This window comes from Zophobas morio, unplaced genomic scaffold (assembly GCF_036711695.1).
Source record: "Zophobas morio isolate AGI-343-1 ecotype UQ-CSIRO unplaced genomic scaffold, CSIRO_AGI_Zmor_V1 ptg000026l, whole genome shotgun sequence".
NCBI classification, from domain to species: domain Eukaryota; kingdom Metazoa; phylum Arthropoda; class Insecta; order Coleoptera; family Tenebrionidae; genus Zophobas; species Zophobas morio.
The window spans coordinates 5839409-5864978 of NW_026972131.1; the positions used below are offsets into that span (position 1 = coordinate 5839409).

Consider the following 25570-nt stretch of genomic DNA (forward strand, 5'->3'; position numbering starts at 1 on the left):
TCGCACTTCACTTCCGTTATTAGTTTGTGATCTAGTAGCTTTACCCATGGCAGAGTGGCGTTTCACAATAAAATCAAATTGTACCACTTGTGGGAGCACTGAAAGTACGTGTAAATCATACACTTTCTTGACTTGTTTTTGACGAAAGAATATGTTTGGTTGTTTATATTTACAAGAAATGCCCTCTTTAGGTCTTGCTTTAATTAACAATAATTAAAAAATGGATAGTTTAACAAAAAAATAATTTCAACTCGCAGATGAGCAATAATATTATCTACACTGTCAAATTTTTTTAAGCCAAAATACATTATAGCTTTGGCTCAAAGAGAAAAATAAGTTTTCTGTTTTTATTTTTTATTAAAAAAGGAAAGGCTCTAATGAAATATAAAAACTATTTTCATGAAGATTTTCGTATTAGGAACAAGTAGATATGTCGCACAAGTCTTCAAGTGCTATCGTAAGGGTGATATTGGAAGTGGTGTTTTGCCGTATTTCGGCAAATTTTTATGACTGTAAGGAGGAGCCTTAATGTTTTGCTTTAAAATAATTAAGGGAGCCAATATTTTCAAGTCTCTTTTTTTACATGTAAAAACCCTATGTTCCAAAAACGATTCTACGAGTACAACCAGAGCTGTTCAGTACTTCAAGTAAAAGTACTTGAAGTAATACTTCAAGTACTTTAAGTACTTCAAGTACTTTACTTGAAGTACTTTTATATTTAGGTACTTGGTACTTGGTACTTGGAGTATTTCTAAAATGTACTTGAGTTTAGTACTTGATATTGCCAAGTACTTTACTCCAAGTACTTCACTCAGTATTTTAAATACTCTTGAATTACTTGAAGTATGAAAGTGGAAATTTCAAATACTTTAGTCTCTATTTTACGAAGTTTTCACATCTCAAAATAGGGTCTGTTAAATACTTGACGTTATTAATTCAATTATTTGATTAGATGTATTTTTATAGTAAAATCGTGTTTGTTTCCTGTGAGGTTATATTTTGATCTGTGATTGTGGATATCTTATCCACAATATGACGTACATTTCATAGGTACTTGCATAATGCCGATAGATAGGTAGGTAAGAAAATTAATGTCATAAATATGTCATTTTAGAGAGTGGATGACGACAGCAGAAGGGTCGGAGATCTGTGTAAAATTTTCAGCGATGTAAACTTGTGAATATATGAATTTTGTCTTTTTTGTATTTTGGTCTGGAACTTAACTTTGCGGGTAGTTTTTCAGTACCTTCCCGGTGCCCCAAAGGGAATCGGGTTTGTTGACGTACCTGGTAAAGTGCAAGGTCGGATTTGAAAATATTTGAGAAATGATTCAGTACTCGTTCAAAAAGATATTTATTCTTTCATTAGTTTCTTAACCCCGCCGTGTATTTGTCAGTAAGAAGCCTGGTCAGGGCGGAGAACTCGGCAGGGGATTATCCCTTTTATTATAATAGCAATAGCTGATGGCAGGTACAGACTTTCATATTCGCCTCTTCCTCGTAGAATTTAAACACAATTTTATGTTAAATATTTTGCAGTTGAATTTTCTTTATCATGTTAGACACTCGTTTTTTACTAAATTTTCTTTTTTTGTTTATACATGGTTCAGCCATATAAACTTAGTTTGTTATTACTACTTATATTTTCTCACATTACAATTTCAAATAATCTGTTAAATTGTATGAATCATTTGAACACCAACAATTTAAAAAGACGTAATGCAGAAAAACAATGATTTTAAAAGTCACACTAATTAGTGTCATTTATCTTTCCTGTGCGGATTTTATTTATTACCGTACAACAACTTTACGTATTACATTGCATCGCTTATTACATAAACCCAATATTGTTTAAAATGAAATATGTTTTGTGAAACTCGGCCCGTAGTACCAATGTTTTTTGTAATCCAGTTGATACGACCATGATTGTACGGTTTTGATGAGTACCGAATTGTACTTTGATATTGCTCGAAGGACCTCTGTTTTGTTGTGTGTGAAATAATAGACAGCGTTCGGTTTCGATATTTAAATACAGGACGGTTACAGAAGTACTGAATTTACATTTGTATTTACAATATCAGGTAAAGATACCCAAAAGGGTCAGTGGCCGCTTCCGTAAATGGAACAAAATACATATTCACATTATAAAAAAATACAAAGTTAATGAAATTCGCGATTAGTTAGTATAATTGCCTAGATAAATACACCCCTACGAAATATTTTAACAATAATAAATTTAGTACATATTTACCTGAATTTTCGCAAAAGCCGTTGTTAGGCATTCCTTGAAGTCATTGTGGTTATCAGTTACTAATGTCATCTTCTTTCGGTTTTCAGGTAAAAATAAAAAATAAGCCAATCGAAAATGTAAAGGAAAATTTTGAAAGTATTGTGGCATTAGAGGAACAAAATTTTGTATAAATGGACGGAACAGCATTACGAACCTATTATTTGTGATTTGTCAGTGTAAAGTTACATACTTAGTTAGACAAACATTGTAGTGATTAGTGTTTACTATTTAGTCACTGTAGTATTTAGGTTAATTTAATAATTTTTAGAATAAGTAAGTGGTAGACAGATATATTCAGGAATATGGGGCATTCATTCCAAGAAAATTCTCAGCATTGTTGCTAACCGCAAAAGTAAAAAACGACTAATTACTTTGATCACCTTGATACTTTTCAAGAGTTATAGTTTTCGCTGAAAATGGACTGTCGTTTTAGGCATTTTATTTTTTATTTAAAAAATTCATACTTTTTTTTTGAAGATGCAACATAGTGACTTAAACATTTTTATGTCACGAGCATGTATATGTATGCACAACTTAAACACGGAACCGGTTCATAAAATTCATATATTTTTAACACAACTTTATTAAAAAATCAGAACGTTTTGGTGGTTAACCAAAATTCAAAATATTAAAAAAAGGCAACAGAAGCCTGAGAAAATACCATACAGCGCAGATGTTTTTGTTATAAATTAATAAAAGTATACATAGAGAACGCCGTCATGTATTTTATTTTAAATTTTAAATTAGAAGTAGACGTTAATTTTGTCGAAGGCATTGTGTCAACAGAAAGATGTAAAAGTATTTCAAAAGAATATTGTTTATAAATAACATAGTATTATTAATAAGTGAGCTACCATTCTGCATTTAAGTTGATGCTTATGCAATTTTTTATGTGGCGAAATATGTATTATTGTATACTTAAATTCTGAGTATTAAAGAATTCAGTTCTAAAATATATTAAACTTTTTAAAAAAAAACAGGAAAAGTTATCTAATTCTACAGTATTTCAAATCATTAGAAAGTACTTGAAGCATTTTCAGTACTTCAAGTATTTGTAAGTACTTGAAGTATACCTCCAGTACTTCAAGTACTCGTAAGTACTTGAAGTAATGTACTTGGCTTGTACTTCAAGTACATCTGAAAAGTACTTGATACTTGAAATACTCTTGCTGCAAGTAAGTACTTGGTACTTTACTTGAACACTATTTCAAGTAGTACTTTGTACTTGGTACTTCAAGTACTTTTTTTGAGTACTTTGAACAGCTCTGAGTACAACCGTATATATGATTCTAAATATCCGAGTAGGACCTGATTTGTTCTGCCTCTTTCGAAGCCTCATTACTTATATATTGGGTGTTCATTTGAAAAAGTTGACGTGGTCTTTTTGTAAAAATTATGAAGTATGTTTGCAATAAATTTAAAATTTAATGAATAAAATTTGACAACTCGGAATGTTCCCTAGTAGCACTAAAATACATATGTATTTATTAAATATGTAAAACACCATATTTATGGAACATATATTTTCGACAGATTTTTAAATATTTAATACAGGTCATTTATTTTTCATTTCAATATTACACATACAAACTGCTCCTTTTTGATTTATTTAATTTTGTTCATTTGTATACACATATATATGACAATCCAAGGTGTAGCGGGCAAAATTTGGTGAATTTTGCCGCCGCATTCTAATGATCGATAACTAGAGGCAAATGCTTGCTAAAAATGCTGTGACGGATTTTCCAACAGCAAGTTGATGTACGATCATTTATAATCACCTCGTAGAAAAGGTTAAAGGCAAAGTATTAAAACAAAAAGGTAATTGAAAACTTGAAGTTTGAAATACACCCTTTCAAGAAAGAAAAAGTAATTTTATTCTTTCAGAGAGCATAAATGCTTTTCCACTCTAATTTCAAAGTGGCTCTTCGATCTCAATATGTTTTTATAGCAAATATTTGGACCGCCATTGTAAATATCTCAGTTAATAAAGCCCACTTAGAATCGTCTGACTTTTTAGCGATTCATTTAATCCTTCAAAATTGTTTTCCTTAATGTAAAAAAAGGTAAATTTTCCTAGAATTCCCTGCGATTGAAGTACGATTTCGAAAAACACTATTCAATTTTTCGTGAACCACGAATTTGAGTAGAATCGAGTTACAGTTATTCTCTTTCACACAAAATTTAACTATTAGAGCAGGTCTTATATCAGGTAATGTTTTCATTATTTGAGCTGAGATTGTTTTAATTTTGTTTCAGACAAGAAAAACTAATCTAACGGAATTATTCTAGTCCTGAAACATCCAGTTAGAATTATTACTCTTTTTCATTCTCACAAAACATCTGTAACAACATTACACCGGAAATCAGAGTTCACATTTTACTAATAAAAGACTTTCTAAGTGCTTTAAATTTCTGAAAAAAAAAGAGGAACAAGAAGTACCGAGTGATTACGGATCAGTATTCCACACGATACCGACTTGGCTAAGGATAAGCGAAAACTCATATTATTATTAATATCATTACTATTGTGGATAGGTTGACTAACAGACCTAACTCCTATTATAAGCCAACATAAGAAGAAGCATCTTAATCGTTCCAAGTAGCTAGAAGGATTACTACTGGTTCCTTATTAGAAAGTAATTAAGATGCTCTTTGTTGTTAATGTAGAGAGCGGATTTCTAGGTTTAATGCTTTTTGTGAAAAATGTAAACACTTCAAAACTTTTTTATATCTGTAACTATGATAAAATTTGGAGTCATTTGACAATTTTTTTTTTATGCTTATTTGCTTTTTTTTCAATTTTATGCATATTAAAACTTGTATGCTTATTTAATGCTTTTTTCGACGAATATGAGTTTTAATGCATATTTTGTTCAAATGCCGGCCTTGTCGAGATGACAAATACTTGTTAGTTAGCCGTATCGTATCGTATGCATTTTACTTGGACTTGACCATCGAAGTACACTTACTCAAGACCTTTTCTGTGAATAGGTTCCGGTCGTTTGGGTAATAAAATTTTATTATAGGATTGGAAAAATACTCCATAGATTTTATGACTTTAAATCCTTACTTCCGTTGATAATGAATTAAATCTTTTAACCAGATGTTCTTTTTCGGCATTTTGCGGCAAGACCGTTGAAGATTTTCTAGAAAAAAGGATTATTGTACCCAACTACCTACCTTAAAATTTTTCTAATGGAAACTTTTAAGTAAATGAACCGTTTATTTCACAACCATCAGTCTATCGCATCTGTCGTAGTACAGTGTTATACGTGGTTCTCCCTTGTTACATGTTGAGTTGTTTTTGGAAATATTACTAATATTTTAAAAGAATGTCGAAAGTAAAATCGACGCCGGATGAGTGGATAAGGGATTTTCCAGAATTAAAATTAAAAAACAACAAAACATTCTGCAGAGCTTGTGTGAAAACCGTAAGCCCACTAATTTTTTTTATCTATTTTCCTTTGTTAATCCCGTATATGTACGTTGTTTTAGATTCAAAGTGATAAAAAATATAACGTGACGCAACATGTCAGAACGACTCTTAGTGTAGAAAGGGAGAAAATGTTTGAAGTTTCTAAAATCAAACAGCAGACCATACATGAATCTGTTGCATCTACTTCCACAAAAGATGAGCAGTTTCATTTTAATTTCGATTTATGTAAAATGATGATCCAGTCCAATATACCTTTAAAAAAATTGGAGAAATGCCCTGTTCAAGAATTCCTTGAAAAACACTGCAATCGACATATTCCGGTTGAAAGTACTCTCCAAAAAAATTATGTAGGCCCAGTGTTTCAGCAAATTTACAACGAAATTAAACATCGCATTGGAGATAATTATTTATGGTTCGCTGTCGATGAAACAACCGATAGTTGTGGAAGATACGTGGCAAGTTTAATTGTTGGAATCTTAAATGAAAATTTCCCTAGTCGAGGGTATGTAGTAAGTTTGAAAATGTTAGATAAAACAAATGGCAATTAAAATTAATTGATGATCTCGGATGCAGCTCGTTATATGTTGAAAGCAGGGAATAATCTAAAAATATTGTACGCCAATTTAATTCACTCTACTTGGATTGCCCACGGTTTAAACAGAGTGGCTGAAGGAATACGTTTGCAGTTTCCTACTGTTAATAAATTAGTGGCAAATGGTAAAAAGATTTTTCTTAAAGCCCCACTAAGAGTGCAACATTTTAAGGAAAAATTTCCAAACATACCATTGCCCCCAGAACCGATTATAACGAGGTGGGGAACATGGTTACAGGCCACATTTTATTATGACAAGTATATCAAAGAATTTGAGGAAGTAGTTACGGAGTTTAGCGAAGATTCTTCTCAATCGATTAAAGATTGTATAAATATTTTCGAAAACAAAGATTTGCGACAAGATCTAGCTTTCCTAAGAAGCAATTATCAATTCGTATGTGAGGTAATAGAAAAGTTAGAAAAACCCAATATGTTGTTGGTAGATGCCATAAACTTAGTGGAAACATTTAAACAACAAGCAAACGCAGTAAGGGGTGATATTGGTACTAGAGTATCTCAAAAACTTGACGAAGTGTTAAATAAAAATGCAGGTTTCGGTGTTCTTTCCGACGTTGCTCGTGTTTTACAAGGCCAGAAGGTGGAAAATTTGGAGTTAGATTCAACATTAGTTGCAAAATTCTAATTTGCGCCAACAACGAGTGTGGATGTTGAACGCACATTCTCCAATTTTAAACACATTTTAAATGATCGGCGAAAAAATTTTACAGTGGACAACTTGGAACATACTACAGTAAAATATAAAGTCTACGATTATTGTAATAATATTTTATCCAAAGTTCTAAAAAGTGTTCTTTGATTTGTAATATGATTATGTTTTTAATGCTTTTTTGCTTAAAATAAAACTTTTTTAATGAAAGTGTTATACTTTTTCAATGCTTTTTTGCTTAAAATAAAACTTTTTTATTGAAAATGTTGTGCTTATTTAAGCGCTTATTCTTAATTTTTTTGTGCTTATAAATCCGCTCTCTAATTATCAGAATATTTGTTTTCGGTGTATCACAATGCAAAAGACAGTGCTTTCTATTATTGAAACTAGGTACTCTAAAATAGAAATTTGCCAGCAGTTGAGGACAATCGATACAGTAGTTTAATAATTGATACAGAAATTTAAGGAAAAAATATGTGCGCCTACTAGATTTCCTGTTATAAGCTTCAACCTCCTGCCGAAGTCTAGGATTCTCACTGACAAGATCCGCAATTCTTAAATTCTTACTAGATATTAAATCTGAAAGCGGTTCCACATATTCCTTGACGATACTATCAATCAGATTTTCCAGAGTTTGCGAAGAATTGACTAATAACTCTGCATAAGAGAACGAAGGACCAGATGCCTGAGTACCAACATCAGCTTGAGGAACATTTTTTTGACACAAACAGAACATTTCCATGATCCAAGTGTTCCTTCCTTCTCCACACCACAAGACAAATGAGCATTTTTCGAACAGTGTCTACATGAGATGTAATCATCGTTCTTCCCGATCACCCGAGAACATTTGGCGCATTTAATAGCCATGTTAACTCGAAATAACTAAAACTAATTCATGCAAAAAAAAAAATGAAAAACCAAATTTTCGGTACAAATATAACCCCCACCAGGGGGCTATAAGTAAATATACAACCCGGCTGCCAAAACTTTATCAATAACTAAAAACACCAGCTTATCAGATGAAGCAAAAACTCTGCAGCAGATGTGGCAAGAGAGCAGATCTCCCACGATGTCCACCAGAACGAAGAAACAATTTGTGAAATATGTTTCCCTCTATTTTAGCGAGCATTGGGTTCAATGTAGTGGATACTATAGACAAAAGAAAAAACAAAAGAGTTCAATGAACGATGAAAACAGTCAAAATAAAAAAAAGGAAAATTTTAACAATGCCAGAAATGAACATCCTACAAACTTTGTGCAGAAAAGTGACGACGAAAACTGGAGTACGGTTGTGGGCAAAAAGAGTAGGAAAAGAAAACCTCCTGTCATTGGAAGCTCAACGGAAGGGTCCCCAGACGAAATTAAGTCAGTACCCAAAATGGCATCTTTGTTTATATCAAGACTACATCCTGAAATTACTAAAGAAAAATTGGTGAACTATGTACAAAAGAAATTTCCGGAAGTTGCTTGTGAAAAGTTAATTTCGAAGCACCCAAGCTCATACTCATCATATAAAATCTCGATTTACCATCACAATCTCACAAAAGCAACAGATCCATTAAATTGGCCAAATGGAATCCTCGTAACAAGGTTTTTTCAGAAGAGCCGAAATTTGCAGGAAACCAACTGACTCAATCAATCGCAAAATTATCTTCAGCTAATAAGTCAAAAATGATACGTCCACTACATATACTAGTTATTAATACTCAGTCTTTGAGGTCAAAGATCAACGAATTGGAGGTAATCCTTTCAAACGAAGACTACTCTGTCATAGCGATTTCCGAACATTGGTTGACAAGCTATGAAGCTGAAGAACTTAGAATCCAGGAGTACTCATCAAAATCACATTTTGCGAGGCCATTACCTTACGGAGGTTCCATGATAATGTCCAACAACAACATCACTTGTCTACCACTACAAAACATACAGACATTATCTCGCGAAAATCATTGCGAGGTATCTGGCGTCTTAATAAGTAATTATCACATTTATTTTATTAACATATATCGTCCGCCGTCTGGAGATTTTAACGTGTTTTTAGATGTTCTTTATAATATTTTAGATACTATCGATAGCTATACATCTACAGTAGTTTTATCAGGCGATTTTAACGTAAAATTTAATTGTAAAAATCCAGAGAAAGACAAATTATTAGATTTTATGCACAGCTATGGATTGTATCATATGGTTAACTTTCCCACAAGAAAACAAAATTGTCTAGACAATATATTCAGTAATTTAGATCCAGTATATTGTAAAACTAGACCGGTAGACACAGGCATATCTGATCATTTGGCAATTGCACTAGAGCTCCAGTTAGCGGCAGATGTGACAAACAATCCTATATATAAAATAGTACGACCGATAACAGTGTCTGGTCAAAACAATCTTTTTCATTTTCTATCTGTAGCTGACTGGAGTTTTATTCTTTCAGAAGACCTAGAACTGAATACCAAATTCCTTAAGTTTATAGACATAGTAATACATAATGTAAATTTGGCATTACCAACAAAATCAATTAAGGTATCCAGCTCTAGCAATATGAACACAATTAAATGGTTTGACAAGGAGTTAATTGACATGCGCAGTACACTGCGTGCTTTAACAGAAATCGACAAAATATGCCAAACTGATAAAACAAAAGAAGCCAAAAACAAATTTAAATTACTGTATCGTGAAAAAATTAAATATAAGAAATTTATATACAATGAAAAAACGATTGCTACAGCAAGTAACAAAATCAAGGCAATGTGGGCAATAGTTAATCAACACCGTAGTAAATACGCAGTCCCAAATAGTGAATCAAATAAGTGCAGTATCCCATGTGATGTATTTAATAATTTTTTTGTAAATGCTGCATCAAATATCACATGTAACGATAATGAAGACAAAGGCACTAGCTGTGATTTTAACTGTGATCAAAATGTAAACTCCGTCTGTGATATTGATGTACCTGATTTACCACTATCTAATAAGTCTTTTTTAAATGTGTGTCGTGCCTTACATGTCAGTTTTGAGTTTAAACCAGTATCTTGTGTAATAGTTAGAGAGGCAATTGAGAATATAAAAAGTAAGAACTCTAATGATGTATACAACATCAATGTAAAAATTATAAAGTCCATTAAGAATATCATCATATCGCCACTTACTAAGCTGATAAATCTTTGCATAGCGGGTTCCACGTTTCCGGACTGTTTAAAAAAAGCTGTAGTTGTACCAATATATAAGCGAGGAGATCCGAATAACCCGTCAAACTATCGGCCTATAGCGTTATTGCCAATATTTGGCAAAGTACTTGAAAAAATACTGTTCAATCAACTAAACAGCTTTTTTGAAACAAATAACCTTTTCTCAAGGAGCCAGTACGGGTTTAGGAAACAGTCTTCCACAATTGATGCTGTGCAAGAACTTGTTGATTTTATGTCCACATGTTTAGAAGAGAAACAAGTGGGCGTTTCAGCTTTTTTGGACCTTTCGAAGGCGTTCGACTGCGTTTCCCATAATATTTTATTGAAAAAATTAGCCATTTATAATTTAAAACCGTCTAGTATCAATATGGTTTCTTCTTATCTAAACAATAGATCTCAGGTGGTTAAACAAAATGAAAAATTGTCAAGAAGTTTAATTATTCATAAAGGGGTACCTCAGGGATCGATTCTAGGCCCGCTCTTATTCTTAATATTCATAAATGATCTCCCCTCTTCTCTCTCTACAAGGGCAGTACTTTATGCTGACGACACGACTTTGTTAAACAAGGCGACATCAGTTATCGAAGCCATAGCAATGGGCGAGGATGCGCAGTCGGAAGCTTTTGAGTGGTTCAAAAGCAATAGGCTTCAAATTAATCAAGATAAGTCGGAACATATGATTTTTACATTAAAAAGGTTCGAGAACCCCATCCATTTTGCTCATTCAGTAAAATTCTTGGGAATTCATGTAGACAATAAACTTCAGTGGCATGCTCATGGTGAAGAAACCGCCAAGAAAGTCTGTAAAAGTATTTTTTTGTTAAGAAATTTGAAGGGACAGGTTTCAGATCGTATGATGAGAATGGCCTATTTTGCACTATGCCAGTCTCATTTAACATACGGAATTCTTGTATGGGGTCATTCGTGCATTCTCGAGCGGTTGTTCAAACTACAACGAAGAGCAATACGCATTTTGGCAGGAGCTAAATTTAGGGAACACTGCAAAAAGCACTTTATCGAACTAAATATTCTTACTCCACCTAGTATTTATATTCTCAATTGCCTTATTTATGTTAAATCTCACACTGCAGACTATAAACGACACAACGAAATACATAGTCATGACACTAGAAACAATAGTGCGCTATGTTTAAGTAAGGTTAGATTAAAAAAAAATCAAAATAGTGTAAATTATTTTTGTGTGAAACTATTTAATAAATTGCCGATGTCTATTAAAGAACTTAATATGCCAAACTTTAAAACAAAAATCAAAGAATATTTAGGTAAAAAAGCATATTTTAACATAGAAGATTTTCTTACAGATAAAGATATAAACAGACTGAGTTGTTCATAGCTATAGGTAATGATATGACTTGTACGAAACATATTTTGTAACTACGTACTAATAAAGTTATTTATTTATTTATTTTATTTATTTACAACTATAAATAAATGACTTACGACCACTTATGTCGGAAACACAACAAACATGAAGCTACTGCAATCTCTTGTAATAAAAATTTAAATTGGATATATCCTAGTGTATGTAATATTATTAGTTTATTAGTAGCAAAATGGATTGTGACGTCTGTGGTGTTAGCTGCGGTTCGGTGGTTATAATCACTCTGTATCGATTACTCACAGGTAACAATGAGGAATTCCTAAACATTTTAAATAAGTATATGAAAATCTAAGAAAAATCCGAATTATAGTTATCATATTCACTGTATAGAAATGGAATTAGGTACCTACTATTAAGTTTTAGAGATATTTATAGGTTTGGATATCACACACCTGTAAGAATATATCCTGAATGGAGTTTCTGTTTCTCGTTGTCGTTAACGGGCATCGTATTTTAGAACCGAGTTGCGCATATTCTAAACAATATAAACTGTGTGCCATTTAGGCAGAAACTGCAGTTTGGGTAAATAAATAACGTAAAAGTTCCAACTTCGAACATTAAACAGCACAGCCGAGCAGACAATATTTAACTTTCGCTAGAGGAGGAGTAGACACCGAGGTACCGTTGTCACGTATACGAGCCCACTTAGTTACTTACATGGCACATGTTCTCCCCGGAGGCTCCGGAACGAATGTACGTGGCGCTACGTACAACATAATAACTTTCCTACTATACAACATAATCACGGAGTCACAAACCAGTCAGGGTTGACAACCCTTTCAAATTCGCGCCGTCCATTACCCCAGTCGATAAAAATTGTCCCGCATACAACCCACACGCCGCATTCATAAATTCCTAAGCTATTTTCGTTTTCTTTTCGTATGGATTCGAACGGAATGCGCTCGAATCGACTTAAATATTGGAATTTTTATGCCAGCTGAAACTTGGGGATGTTGGATGTATTGTGGGTGGGTTTTTCTTGTCTGTTACCACTAAGAGGAGAAACCAAAACAATATGTAAAAAGATGTCCAACGAAATGATTTGGATACTTGAGAATTGATATCCAACAAAAAAGGGAAATAATTGTGTAAAAATAATATTTTAAATGTGGTTCGTTGTCGGTTTGTCTTTCCGAATTTACGTTTTTCTATTTTTTATCGCTACACTCTTTCAAAAATTCGTTTTGTTTATAATTTCACTGTTGTTTATGGTCAGTGTAAGACTGTAAGAGTAACGACAATTTGTAAGGGTACTATCAGAAGACACAAAACATATATCATTCAGAAAAATTGCAAAAATCTTAATGCAATAACAAAATGTAATTGCATGTATTAAATTAAATTAATAGGACACCAAACACTTTGAATTCATGGAAGCTTAGTCCCAACAAGTTTAGTGCACAAGTAATAGATCGATTCTATTCTTTATGACTTCCATATTACAGTTTTTATTAGAGGTGTTCTCCCTCGACGACAATAAAAATCGTCAATTCGAACAGTAACCGATGAGTTCGTTCGCTTTATTTCGGCGGAAAATTGTTTTAATAATGCCGTTCCAAAGCTTTCATTACGAATCAGCGCGCTTCGATTATTACAGAAATCGCTTGAAGTTTCACCAGTTCAGTGCTTCTCTTAATGAATGGAGACCGATGTAAAAACAAAACGGTTATAGGTCGGCATGCGCTACCGACCAAACAATAATTATTGTTAATGTCGTAAATCAACAAAAACATTCCGGGACTTAATAAACTCCAAGTTATCTCTTTTTATGTCACTATATAAATTACTGTCTCTAATAATGGCAGCGAGACCTTGTTGTATCGAAGAAGTAAAATCGGTGTGTATAAAAATCAATAAAACGGTGTGGGAAAGAGAAATTGAACTCACCCCCGCTAACAATACAAGTTAATTTCATGTCTCCTCCTTCTTCGTAGGGACCTGCTAAAGATGGAACCTCTTTGCCTCGTTCGTCGATTATCGTCGGCTTTTGTGGGGGAACTATAAAAAAAAAACAAAAATTAGAAGTTAGTTATTACTAGAAAAACGAATCATTAATACCAGTGGTAGAAACTGGCAGACACTTAGCTGGAATATGATTTACCTTTGACTAAAAGTTGTTGATGAAAATATATAATTGAAACGCGTTTATTCTACAACGTATTGATACAGATGACATACAGTAATAATCAACTTCAAATGATACTGCGAAGTATGCAATAACAATAACCAACGAAACTGTACGCATTCTGATAATTAAAACGGAAATATTTTCCTATGCAATTTCAGTAGAGGTAATAATTTATTGCTATGGTAATTTTTTTTCATATAAGCACGACGACCCGTGCTGACTGAATACTAACTGAAAAAGAATATAGTAATATTTTTGTAATTAATATACGTGCATAATAGTAATGGGGCTGTTGGTAGTGGTCGAGAGTACAAACTGCGTTGCAACCTTTCAACTTAAAACTTGTCAGTTTTGAATGTCTTGAATATCGTTGCAGCTTTCCCTATTTTGTACTTCGAATTGCTTGTAATGCCGGAATTTACTTTCATTTTGTATTTATCGTTTGAAGGTCTAAAGTAAATTTCGCTGAACATTTGCTTGATGACAATTTATTTCCTTTTGCCCGTTTTTTGCGCTGCAAGGAAATGGTTTAATAGCTTCATATATATATATATATATATAAATACATTTGTTTGTTTTTTTTTTGAAGAATTTATTTATTGGTTTGATGTGTTCAGCTTTGTCGAGAGACCCTATTGTATTTGTCAGTGAAACAAAAAATCATACACGTTAATACGAAAAATCATGTACAAAATACTCCTATTAGGGGACACAAAGAGGTTCTTTATTCTGACGAAAACAAAGAAATATTATTATACACGGACACTGTGAATTCACAATTGCAGACATCTGTGCGTCACTGATCAAGCTTTTCCTAAAGTTCGTTAGAGAGAATCAACATAGTCTCTGTTTCATAGTTTAGCGACATCAGCAGCTCTACTTTATTGGTCGACTGGTCAATATACTATTTTGTCCGAGCTTTATAATACTTGGCAAGATAGTCAAATCATATCCCCTGTTACTGTGCTTCAGGCTTTTGCATAAGATCGTAGTGTAGTCACTCTTTGGAGCTGTTCATGACAGAGAACATCATAAAAGCTTTCAAGTGCCAGTGCGTTTGACGTCCAGCTTTCCTAACCTCCGTATCAGTTTTTCGTAGTTTATTGTGATTTCACCTTTTTGTATTATTTGCGTAACAAAAATCGGTTCTTTTTAGAACTAGCGTTTTGCTTTTCAGGCATTTTTTAACAAGAATGGCTTTTTCTGAAGAACACAAAATACTCATGGTGTTACTACCGAAACGGTATAAAAGAAGATGGAACTTGGCAGTATTCGATTGAAGAATTTCCTAACTTTGCCGTAGAGTATACGCAATTTCGACGAACTTTAAATGTCTTTTTAAAAAATTTCTAAGAAAATGGATCTGTGACACGAAAACCTGGAAGTGGCCGTTCAAAGAAACGAACTCCAGAACTAATTGAAGAAGCGAGAGAAGTAATAGAGAAATCTCGGGTACTTCTATCCGTCATTTATCACAACAACTTAGTTTGTCTGTTGGGACCTATAACGCTCAAAAAATTTTCATTTGTTTCCTTATCGTCTCACATCTGTACATGAATTACATCCAACAGACTTTCCTCAAAGAGTTCAATACTGTGAATGGTTTCTAAATACTATGGATCTGGGTGACCATCTTGAAAAAACGTTTTTCACTGTTCAAATATCCTTTCATCTTAGTGGCTATGTAAACTCACAAAACACAAGACTGTGGACTTTAGAAAATCTACACTTTTTCATTGAGTCGCCCCAATATCCCCAGACGGTTGGTGTTTGGACTGCAATTAGCCAACGCAGAATAATAATCCAATTTTTTATGGCAAAGAGGTTTTTAATATTTAAAAACAAAATAATGATGTTTTCATTTCAGGAAACATAAATGCTGCAAAATACTGTCACGACTGAGGTGTTCTAAGGAGTTGGGTTGTGGCAAGAAAAAGAAAAAGAACCTGTGACATGTTTCTCCCAACAAAACAGTAAGTAGTTTTATTGTATTTGAGTTATTAATAGAAAATAACGTAAACTCACGAACTGGGCTTCTTTACCCCGCTCTACCAACCCCTTAGAACACCTCAGTCGTGACAATACCGTGACGAAATTTTAACTGTATTCTCAAAAATCTTCAGTCTTATTTTAACAAGCAGTAGCCCCGCCCATCCACTTTGTATATTCTTTGATACAATTATACTGCTCTGAGTGCAGCAACATCGTTGAGCGTTTCATTTGTATATTTATGCTAAACATCACAATGCCAATTAATTGTGCAAAGTGCAAGAAGTTTGTATCCGATAAAAAAGTGCAGTGTGATTTGTGTAAGTGTTTTTTCCACTCTACATGCAGTGGATTATCAGCAACTGAATTACAATGTGTTAAACTCAAAGATCGGAGAATCAATTTTTACTGTGACACCTGTTCTGATATGAAATCCTGCTTGGCTAAAGTTAATCAGATGGAATCAACAATTAAACGTTTAGAGGATGAAATTATTAATTTGAAATCGCATGTTTCTGATAAGGCTGAAAAAATTTCTACTAATGATAGTTATAACGAAGGTCTCGTTTATAATTCGATAGTCACGGAGATTTTGGATAGACAACGTAGAGAGAATAATGTTATTTTTTTCAACATCAAGGAATCAGATAAAACAACATCGAAAGAGCAATCTCAAGACGATTTTGAAATTGTTAATAATTATATATCGCAAATATCTACCGACATTGAAACTTCTTCTGTGAAATGTGTACGATTAAAGAAATTTTCCAATTCTAAAAATAGGCCGATTAAAGTTGAACTTAAGTGTAATTCAGATGTAATGTTAATTCTTCGTAATAAAAAAAAGTTAACAGATGGAGTCAACATTGAGAGCGATTCAACACCGATGCAACGGGATTACCTCAAGAAATTGCGAGAAAAACTGAATGCAATTCAGGAAAGCGGAGATACTGGCAAAACAATTAGGTTCATAAACAAAGTACCGAAAATTGTTGACGTATCAAAAAACATCCGAAAGGACAAGTAACTCTACAAATTTTTTACCAGAACGTAAGGGGTCTTAGAATCAAAGTAATTGATTTTTATCGCGAGACTATTAATCTTAATTATGATGTGATGGTGTTGAGTGAGACGGGTCTTAGTCCTGATATTAAAAGTTCCGAAATTTTTGGGTCAAACTATAATGTATATCGTCATGATAGGGACTCAAGTACTAGTAATAAAGTTCGAGGAGGAGGAGTACTCATCGCAGTTCATTCAAGATATCCATCACTCTACATCAATATGGACAATTCAAGATGCGAGGAAATATTTATCTCCATGTCTGTAGGAAAAAATCAAATTATTTTCGGAGGAGTTTACATTCCACCAGCATCTGATGTAGACGTTTATCTTGACCATACATCTTCCCTTGATAGTGTAAGAGATAGGTTTCCTAATTCTATTCTGTGTATTCTAGGCGATTATAATATGCCAAATATAGAAAGGGTTCATGATAATACTAATTCACCTGCGTTAAGACCTATACATAATAATTCTGAACTGTATAACATTGTAGTAGACTCTTTTAATTATCTCGAATTATATCAAGTAAATGACATTCTAAACCATAATAACAATACGTTGAATCTAACTCTCTCAAATTCTGTAAACTTCAGTGTCCAAAGGGACAGTTATAGTATTGTTCCTGACGTGGATCGACATCATCCCCCTTGTAATGCAAAATTAATTATCCCTTCAGATCTTTGCGAAATCGAATCTCCACCATTATATAAATTTAGCTTTAAAAATGCACCTTACGATTCTATTAATGATTATTTTGGTTCCCTAGACTGAAACGCCCTTCTGAGTACAACGGATGTTGAAACAAATTTTAATAATTTTTATGATGCGATAAGTAACGCCTGCTCTACTTTTATTAGTAAATCTATGATAAAAAATAACAATTTCCCAACCTGGTTTTCTAAAGCTACAAAAATGCTCGTGAAGAAGAAAAATAAGATGTTCGCTACATTTAGACACACGCATAACGCAGAACACTTTACCAAGTTCAAACATCTTCGTTCTCTTGTAAAAAAATACATTAAAGGTGACTACGCAACATTAATATCAACAACAGAAGAAAACATTAACGTCAACAGTAATAATTTATGGAAATTTGTTAAATCAGGTAACTCAGTTTCTGTTCCTAATTTTGTAACCTACAATAATGTAAGCTCTAATGATCCCCAGCAAATCTGTAACTTGTTTGCCGATTTTTTTGAGGAGGTTTATGTACAACATTTCCAAACACCAAGTGATAATACCCGTAATTCGACAACGAATTATTCTGAAATTCTCCAAGTGATTAACAATCTTGATATAAATTTTGATGCTGTTTTCCAAAAATTTGTATCTTTAAAAAATAATTTCAATCCGGGACCTGATGTAATACCAGCTTACTTTTTGAAAATGTGTAGCCCATTTCTTACTCTACCTATAACAATCCTTTTTAAGCAATCATTAAGGTCGGGTTTGTGCCCAGTCCGTTGGAAATCATCGTTTATCGTACCAATTCACAAATCGGGATCAAAAACTGATGTTAAAAATTATCGTCCAGTTTGTATTATTTCATCATTATGTAAGGTTCTTGAATCCATTATAGCTGATAAACTTCTCGATAGTTACTATAATATCCTTTCCACTAAACAGCATGGTTTTATGCCTAAGCGCAGTACACTGACAAATCTCTCAATTTATAGTAATTATATCTCAAACTCATTAAAAAGAGGTTACCAGGTGGACTCCATTTATACGGATTTTAGTAAGGCCTTCGATCGAGTTGATATAAATCTTTTGTTGATCAAACTTAAGCACTATGGTATTGTAGGTAATTTACTTTCATGTCTTTCCTCTTACCTAAATGGCAGAACGCAGACCGTTCGTATCAGTGGACTGTTCTCTCATGAAATAAAAGCAACATCCGGTGTTCCTCAGGGTAGGTAAGTATTGCCAATTCTTACTCTTTGCCGACGATCTGAAACTCTACATGAAAGTTCGCTCGGAGCTAGATGTTCTTAAAATTCAATCTGACTTAGATTCGTTTTCAAATTGGTGTGATATGAACAACTTACGAATTAATCATGATAAATGTAAAATTATTACGTTCCATAAATGCAAGAATCCGATAAGTGCCCGATACTGTTTATGTGATAACGAGATATTGAGAGTTGAAACGGTTAAGGATCTTGGTGTAGTGTTTGACAAATCTTATACGCTCGAGTACCACATAGAAAGTATTCTCAATAAAGCTATGAGAATGTGTGGATTTGTTAAACGTCAATTTTTTACTTTTTAAACTCAACATAGACAAAAATTTGTACACCTGTGAAGAACGGCTCGAGTTAGTAGGTCTAAAATCATTGGAGTCACGACGGAAAAATGCCATAGTTGTCTTCGGCTATAAAGTATTTAATAATCTAATTCATTCTCCTGAAATATTAAGTTCGTTTCGAATAAGAGTACCTAACCATCTTATCCGGGATCCTATACTATTTGAAATCGACTCACACCGGACTAACTACGGAATCCACAGTCCTTTTACTAGAGTGGCACGTGCTTTAAATTCTTTACCATCTGCCATCGACATCTCTAACATTTCATTAAATAGGTTCAAACGGGAGCTTAGGTATTAAGTTAGGTTAAGTAATAAGAGTGTGTATTTTTGGTTAAATATTTTTTCTCGATATTTGTACGTTATGTATGTAGATAGTTATTTTCAGTTGGACAATTGTTAGATGTTGTGTTTTTCAAATTTCTAAAATTGCCTGTATGGTGTAAACTGTTTTTTTTTTGGCAATAAACTAAACTAAACTAAACTAAACTAAAACAACTGGACGATAATGAGTTAGTGTATGGTTACTTTCAGCCAGACCGTGTGACTGCTCATACAACTGGAGCTACAATAGATTTTTTGGCTGAATTTTACACAATAGGATTATTAGTCGCAATAGACCAAACAACTGACCGCCTAGATCATGTGACCGCTGCTGGTGGTACAGACCGTACCAGTGATTATTTATTAATTTTATTTGAATAATCTCCGTCAAGCAGATTTGCATTAAAATGAGAAAATATTTTCCAACCTAAATTATTTGCTGCTAAATGTCATTTTCAATGAAGAATTTTTGGTTTGATCTAATACTCAAATGTGGTAATTATGGTGAACCCACCTATTACATCCCTATTTTCGAGTTGTCAAATTTCACCAGTGAGCAATCATCAGACGCAGGATAGACAACCTCTGATGCATTGTCACTAGGTGGTAGAAAGTGCAAATATACATAATTTCATCACGCTCAATTTTTTTTTTCAAAAATCAATAAAAGTAACAATTTAACGCTCAGGAGGACATCTTCTTCGAGAAAGGTGGTACGAAAATACCCCTCACTATCCACCATTTACAAAAAACATTAATCGGCAGTCTGAGATAGTCTCAGGATATTATTATTGAAAATATTTACGAAATACTGATAAGATTTACATGGTACAAAATAAAAGAACAATATGTTCGCAGACAACGCCGTGTCGTGCAGGAACGAGTTACATGATTCAACGAGGTTGAGGGTTTTATTGGTAATATAATATATTCTGAGTTATTCAAGTTAAAAGTTCATTTAGTTTATTCACCTCCATACCTCAAATTGCATATTTGGAGACAAGGCATACAATTTCGTTTTTATAGTTGCACGTAAGGTATATTATCATATCAAACTCTATTTTTGATAGTTAAAGTTAACGTAAAATGTAACGACTTTATTTAAAAGCTGGTTCATATCTACATAGAAAAATTAAACGGTAAAATAAGCCATTACCACACTATTTATCACCAAAATAATATTTAATAATCGTGAGGTTTGCTTGTTATAATTGAGCGTTATCCCACGTACATTTGTGCTAATTTAACACGAAGAAAGTATAAATGGAATAGGGAACCTTGTCTGTTCATATTAAATACTCATTGATATACAAATTGCAGTCTGAATACGCTTGTTATTAGAACACAGCTGGTGGGATAAATAATTAATAATTATGAATATTTATTGGGTCGCTGAGTTAAAAGCTTTGTAAATAAATGTTTTATTAAGCTCAAGGAGTTTACTCCTGAATTCACAATTTAATGTAGGTAGGCTATTCGGAATATTTGAACACGCTGGAATTTGCTAATTCCGCTGTTTTATTCAAACAAAAATTTGTCGGCATTGATAGTCAGAAGTTATGCAAGTATGAAAATTGCTTCAACTTTTATTAAAAATTGTATTTTTGAATCTTTGGAAAAATGATGTTTCGATTTTTAGATCACTGAGTCCAGATATATAATAATCTAGTTTGAATACTTAACTAATATCAAAAAATAAATATTTGTTTGTGGTAGATTCCACGTTTAATCGTAACGAGAAATTTATGTTGTTTTATGCGGTTCGCGAAAACCAGCTTTAACAAATAAAAAAAGAACTCGGTGAAGTTTGTAAGTAAGCTACAAATTTACTACCTGTGCAAATTTTAATTTCAGGTGATTTTTCTTGCAATAGGCTCCAACTTATTACATCTAAATACATCTAAATTAATTATAAAAAAACACTTCCAAGCACTAGAATAGCATAGAATGCTATTTTTTGTTATTTGTAGATTTAAAAACCCCTCTTTGTTACCCTATTTTTAAAAGTTCTTGAGATTATTAAATTTTTACGCTTCAGTCAAATCTAAAATTTGCGAGTCCGTGCGCGTGAACATTTACATCAGTGGTACAGCATCTGGGAGATCCCTGCAAGCTGAAGAACGAATTTTGGAACGCGTCGAAAAAGAGCCCGACATCAGCACTTGTCGACTTGCAGCTGAAGTTGGAGTTTCAGGCCTACGTCCATACCACGTTCAAAAAGTGCAAGGTTTGGAGTTTGCTGTGCAATTTAGTGCGAATGCTTGTTACAACAATGTCGTGAACACCCTAGCTTTTTAAATTGCATTCTGTTGTATTAATATTACAAATAATATAGTAGCTGCAATAATTCATTACGTTCTTGTCTAGCTGGTCATCCTAAGTTGCATTATATCTTGTCACCAGCTTGTTTCAAGTTTTTATTTCCCTTCATTAGATCGCACTATAAACGAAATATTGCTCGCAAGCAACATTACACTGGTTAAGTGCATTTCTGCAGAAATACTCCACGCAAACTTGGCCGCTTTATGTTGCACTTCAGTTTCATCACGTGATTGTCATCAGTAAGGGACAATATCCCCAGCCCTTAAACACACAACAACTTGTTAACGAGTTTGAGGGATGTGAAGTTCCCTAAATTCAAGCAATACTTTCCAAGGGATTGCATAACACTCGGAAATAATTTCGTTCCAGAATTAAATACTTTTCCAACAGTTTGTTATCAACCGACGAAGTTTCGTTAGTTCCATCGCTATTCCAGGCACAAAACGATTAATACCGTCTGCTGAATATCGCCATGTATTTGCTAAAACTCCCAGTATTCGACGTGATGTTTTAATTTGAATGGCCCATCAAGGTTGTTTCAATATGAAACTTCAGAAATTGAAGCAATTTCGTATCATTTGTTATTTATTAAGTACAAGCACAACAGTTACGATACGGAATACTTAAACTTTTTAATTGGAATTCTGGCACGCGATGCTTCATCTGACTGTACACGCGATTACCCGAAACTTTGGAATTTTCCAGCCTAATAAAATTATACTTGAGTGAGGGGTAATTTTGCGAGAGCGGCTTCCTTATTCGTACGGAGCAAATACAAATAAAATTGGCTGGGCTTACGTCGCGTTGTATTTATTTTTAGGCGATTATATCAAGGGATATTGAGAAAATTACCGTGCTCAGCAAAATTCAGAGACGAAGAGAAATATTTTGCAGGAAAATTCCTGGTGCGACCGCACTATTGAATCTCTGCGCGAGATAGCGAAGCTGTAATCATCAAATCGGAGTGTGGTTTTTTTATCAAGTTGTGCAGGTATTCAGAGGTTTCAGGCGGCGGAAACGTTTGGACTGTAATTAGATTATTACAATAAATGGCATGTCAGCTCAGTGCTATTTTTATACAGTGACAAGGCAAACATTTAGTTGCAGACAACTTTGAACTCCTGTACAAAGCTTTCTGAATTTCAAACAATTATTGTCCATTTTGAGTGTTTGAGACTCTGTGTGGTGTGTGCACGACTCTGGAAGTCACCGCCCCTCCCCACTGAGTTGTTGTGAACTCTGTACTCTAGAGTGACACAGTAGATCTCCAAGTGGGTGACCCTAGCGGTCACTATGTATTTTTTGTTTATATTCATCTGCCATTTTTCAAATAGAAATATACCGGGTTTTTATAAATGTTTCTAAGGGCGTAGTTGGCCATGGATTTCAAAAATCCCGCTTTGCTGAAATTACGCCTCATTATGACAGTTTGTTTGTCATTAATGTCATTTGTAACCTGGCGTTTAAAGTCATCTTTTTTATTGTTTTAACGTTTTTCAAGTGTGCAGTTCTTGTTAATCCAAACTCAAAACAACAAAACGGTCGTTTTCAAAACTCTTAATGCTGGAGTACGAAAATTTGGTTTTTGTGCTACGAAACGAAGACCGTGGAAATGGTTTATTCTGTTGAACAAGACACTTTCATTGTTATGTTTTGTTATCGCATTGGGACATTCCTAAACGAAGAAGAGTGAGTATATTCTATAACCGCAAGAATATCTGCCAAATACCATGATTTAATAATTCAAGAAACATCGTCAGAAGCTCACACTAGAGATGTAATCAACAGATTTGTTCGAACTGGCAGTATCAACAAGGGTAAGTCTCCTGGAAGACCTTCAGTATCTGAGGAAGTTGTTGATGATTTGGGACGAATTGAGCAGACTCCGCAAAAATCTTTGACAAGATTTCCTCAGCTGTCAGGAGTTCCTATTGCAACACGAAATTGAACAAAGGGTATTGACGAAAGGATTACAGACATTAAAAAGAGAGTCAGCATGTGGCTTGAACAAAATGATAAACATTTTGAAGTTTATCTGCAATAAATTTGTTTCTTTTTATTGTAATGAATTAGTTTTATAATTTCGAAGGCTTCCACGGTGGGAATCAATATATGATCGTTTTCGCCGTTGGGACCGTGTCAGTTGAGTTTTTGGGTTCAACGTTTCGCACACATTCGTAAGTGGCATCTTCAGCAGCAGGGTTGAGAAATTATGAATAAGGCAAAAGAGCACGGTAACTCAGTATGTCAATCATACCAGAGGCGAAACTCTTCTGGCAGTAGAATAAAATAGGAACCGTCTTGTAACAAGGAGTGTATTTTGTCGACGTATTATGTTTTGTACAGAATGACTTTCTCAGCGGGCAGGATGACTAGGTCGGTATTAGTTTTAACAGAAGTGTGAGTAGTCCTTTCTTCTATGGACAGATTGGGTTTTGGGGGGACTGCTGAGTGCAAGATTTGGGCTGTTTCGAGGCGAATAGAGTCTGCGTTTTCTCTTGGCAGATTTCTGATAGAAGTTCTGGCAGCACTAATAATTTCCCCAGTTGAAATTTTCTTAGAAGCGGTGACAAAATTAAGGCCTTTTGACAAAAGTGTGTTCTCTGATTCGGAAAAGGAGTAAGATGACAAATTGACGACTGTTTTAATAGCAGGTTGTGGACGATTTTTTGGTTTTGGAGCAAGGGACTGAAATTTTCGGATATGGACTTGTTTTCCCCACCACGTTTCTATAAAAAGGTCACAATTACATTCTTACTGCCAGAAGAGTTTCGCTTATGGTGTGGTTGACATACTGAGTTACCGTGCTCTTTTGCCTTATTCCTAATTTCTCAACACTGCTCCTGAAGATGCCACTTTTGAAAGTGTGCAGAACATTGAGCCCAAAAACTCAATTGACACGGTCCCAACCCGGAAAACAATCATATAATTAATTTTATTTTTTAATAGTATAATCAGCCTTTAGGCAAGCAGTTACACAGATAGGTGTTGTATTTATCGTGCGTCCTTGGGCATTTAATAAAGTCCGAAACTGAGAGGCAGTACGTTTTTACGATCTATTCTGTTCTTGATTTCATCAACACAATAAATTGTTTCATCCACTGATTTTTTCAATCGCCTTGTTTATTAAATGAAATTAAAATTATAACGTTAATCGCCTATAAAGTACGACATCCGAAATTTATACAGTAGGGCGTGTCTTCGTACTTTATTCAAATTGAACTAAAAGTAAATACGGCATCGGTCGTTTGTGGAATATGGTGTTCGACATTCATATGGCTTTCAGAAAGTATATCAATTTGGATAGGTGAAGTGTAATACTAATAGTAACACTACTCTATTCCCTAATTTTATGGGAAAAATAAAATAAAGTGCCTCATTCATTGATTTATTTAAGTCAACTGTATAAGCAAGCCTAAAATATATGAAGGCACTGATAAATCACAAGCATAGACTTATAATATTTTGCAGATTTTAGGTAAAAAGTTCAAATGAACAAGGGGCTGGCGCTCTTCTGGTTAACCTATTCACATAAAAAAAGTCTAGGACGCTTGGATTCTTCCCTCGGCAATTCCGATACCCGGATACAAGAAGCCGTTAAGCCGTCCAGGAAACTTACCCCTTATACTAACTACAAAATGGAGCGCTAGCCGTTACAATTCGGGCTGACCACAGTAGTGCCTATATGGGTAAATATAACTACATCAGGAGACAAATGTTTCGTTTGATCAAACAATCTAATTAGCTAACCGAACAATCCATAATAGTGACAGCTTATGAGATTAATATCTAGTCTATTGGCATTGACAACTAATTAATAACTAAAAGCTAGAGGCGTGCTAGCAAATGAGAAACGA

At 33.9% G+C, this 25570-nt stretch overlaps 1 protein-coding gene across 2 annotated transcripts in view; it reads right to left on the bottom strand.

Annotated features, from left to right (window-relative positions):
- Positions 1-25570, bottom strand: part of LOC135136108 (nephrin) — a 669732-nt gene that overhangs the window by 135869 nt on the left and 508293 nt on the right. For both annotated transcript variants that reach the window (XM_064065236.1, XM_064065237.1), the window contains exon 5: positions 13465-13575. In XM_064065236.1, the coding sequence (XP_063921306.1) occupies positions 13465-13575 (111 nt within the window). The remainder of the gene's footprint in view (positions 1-13464; positions 13576-25570) is intronic.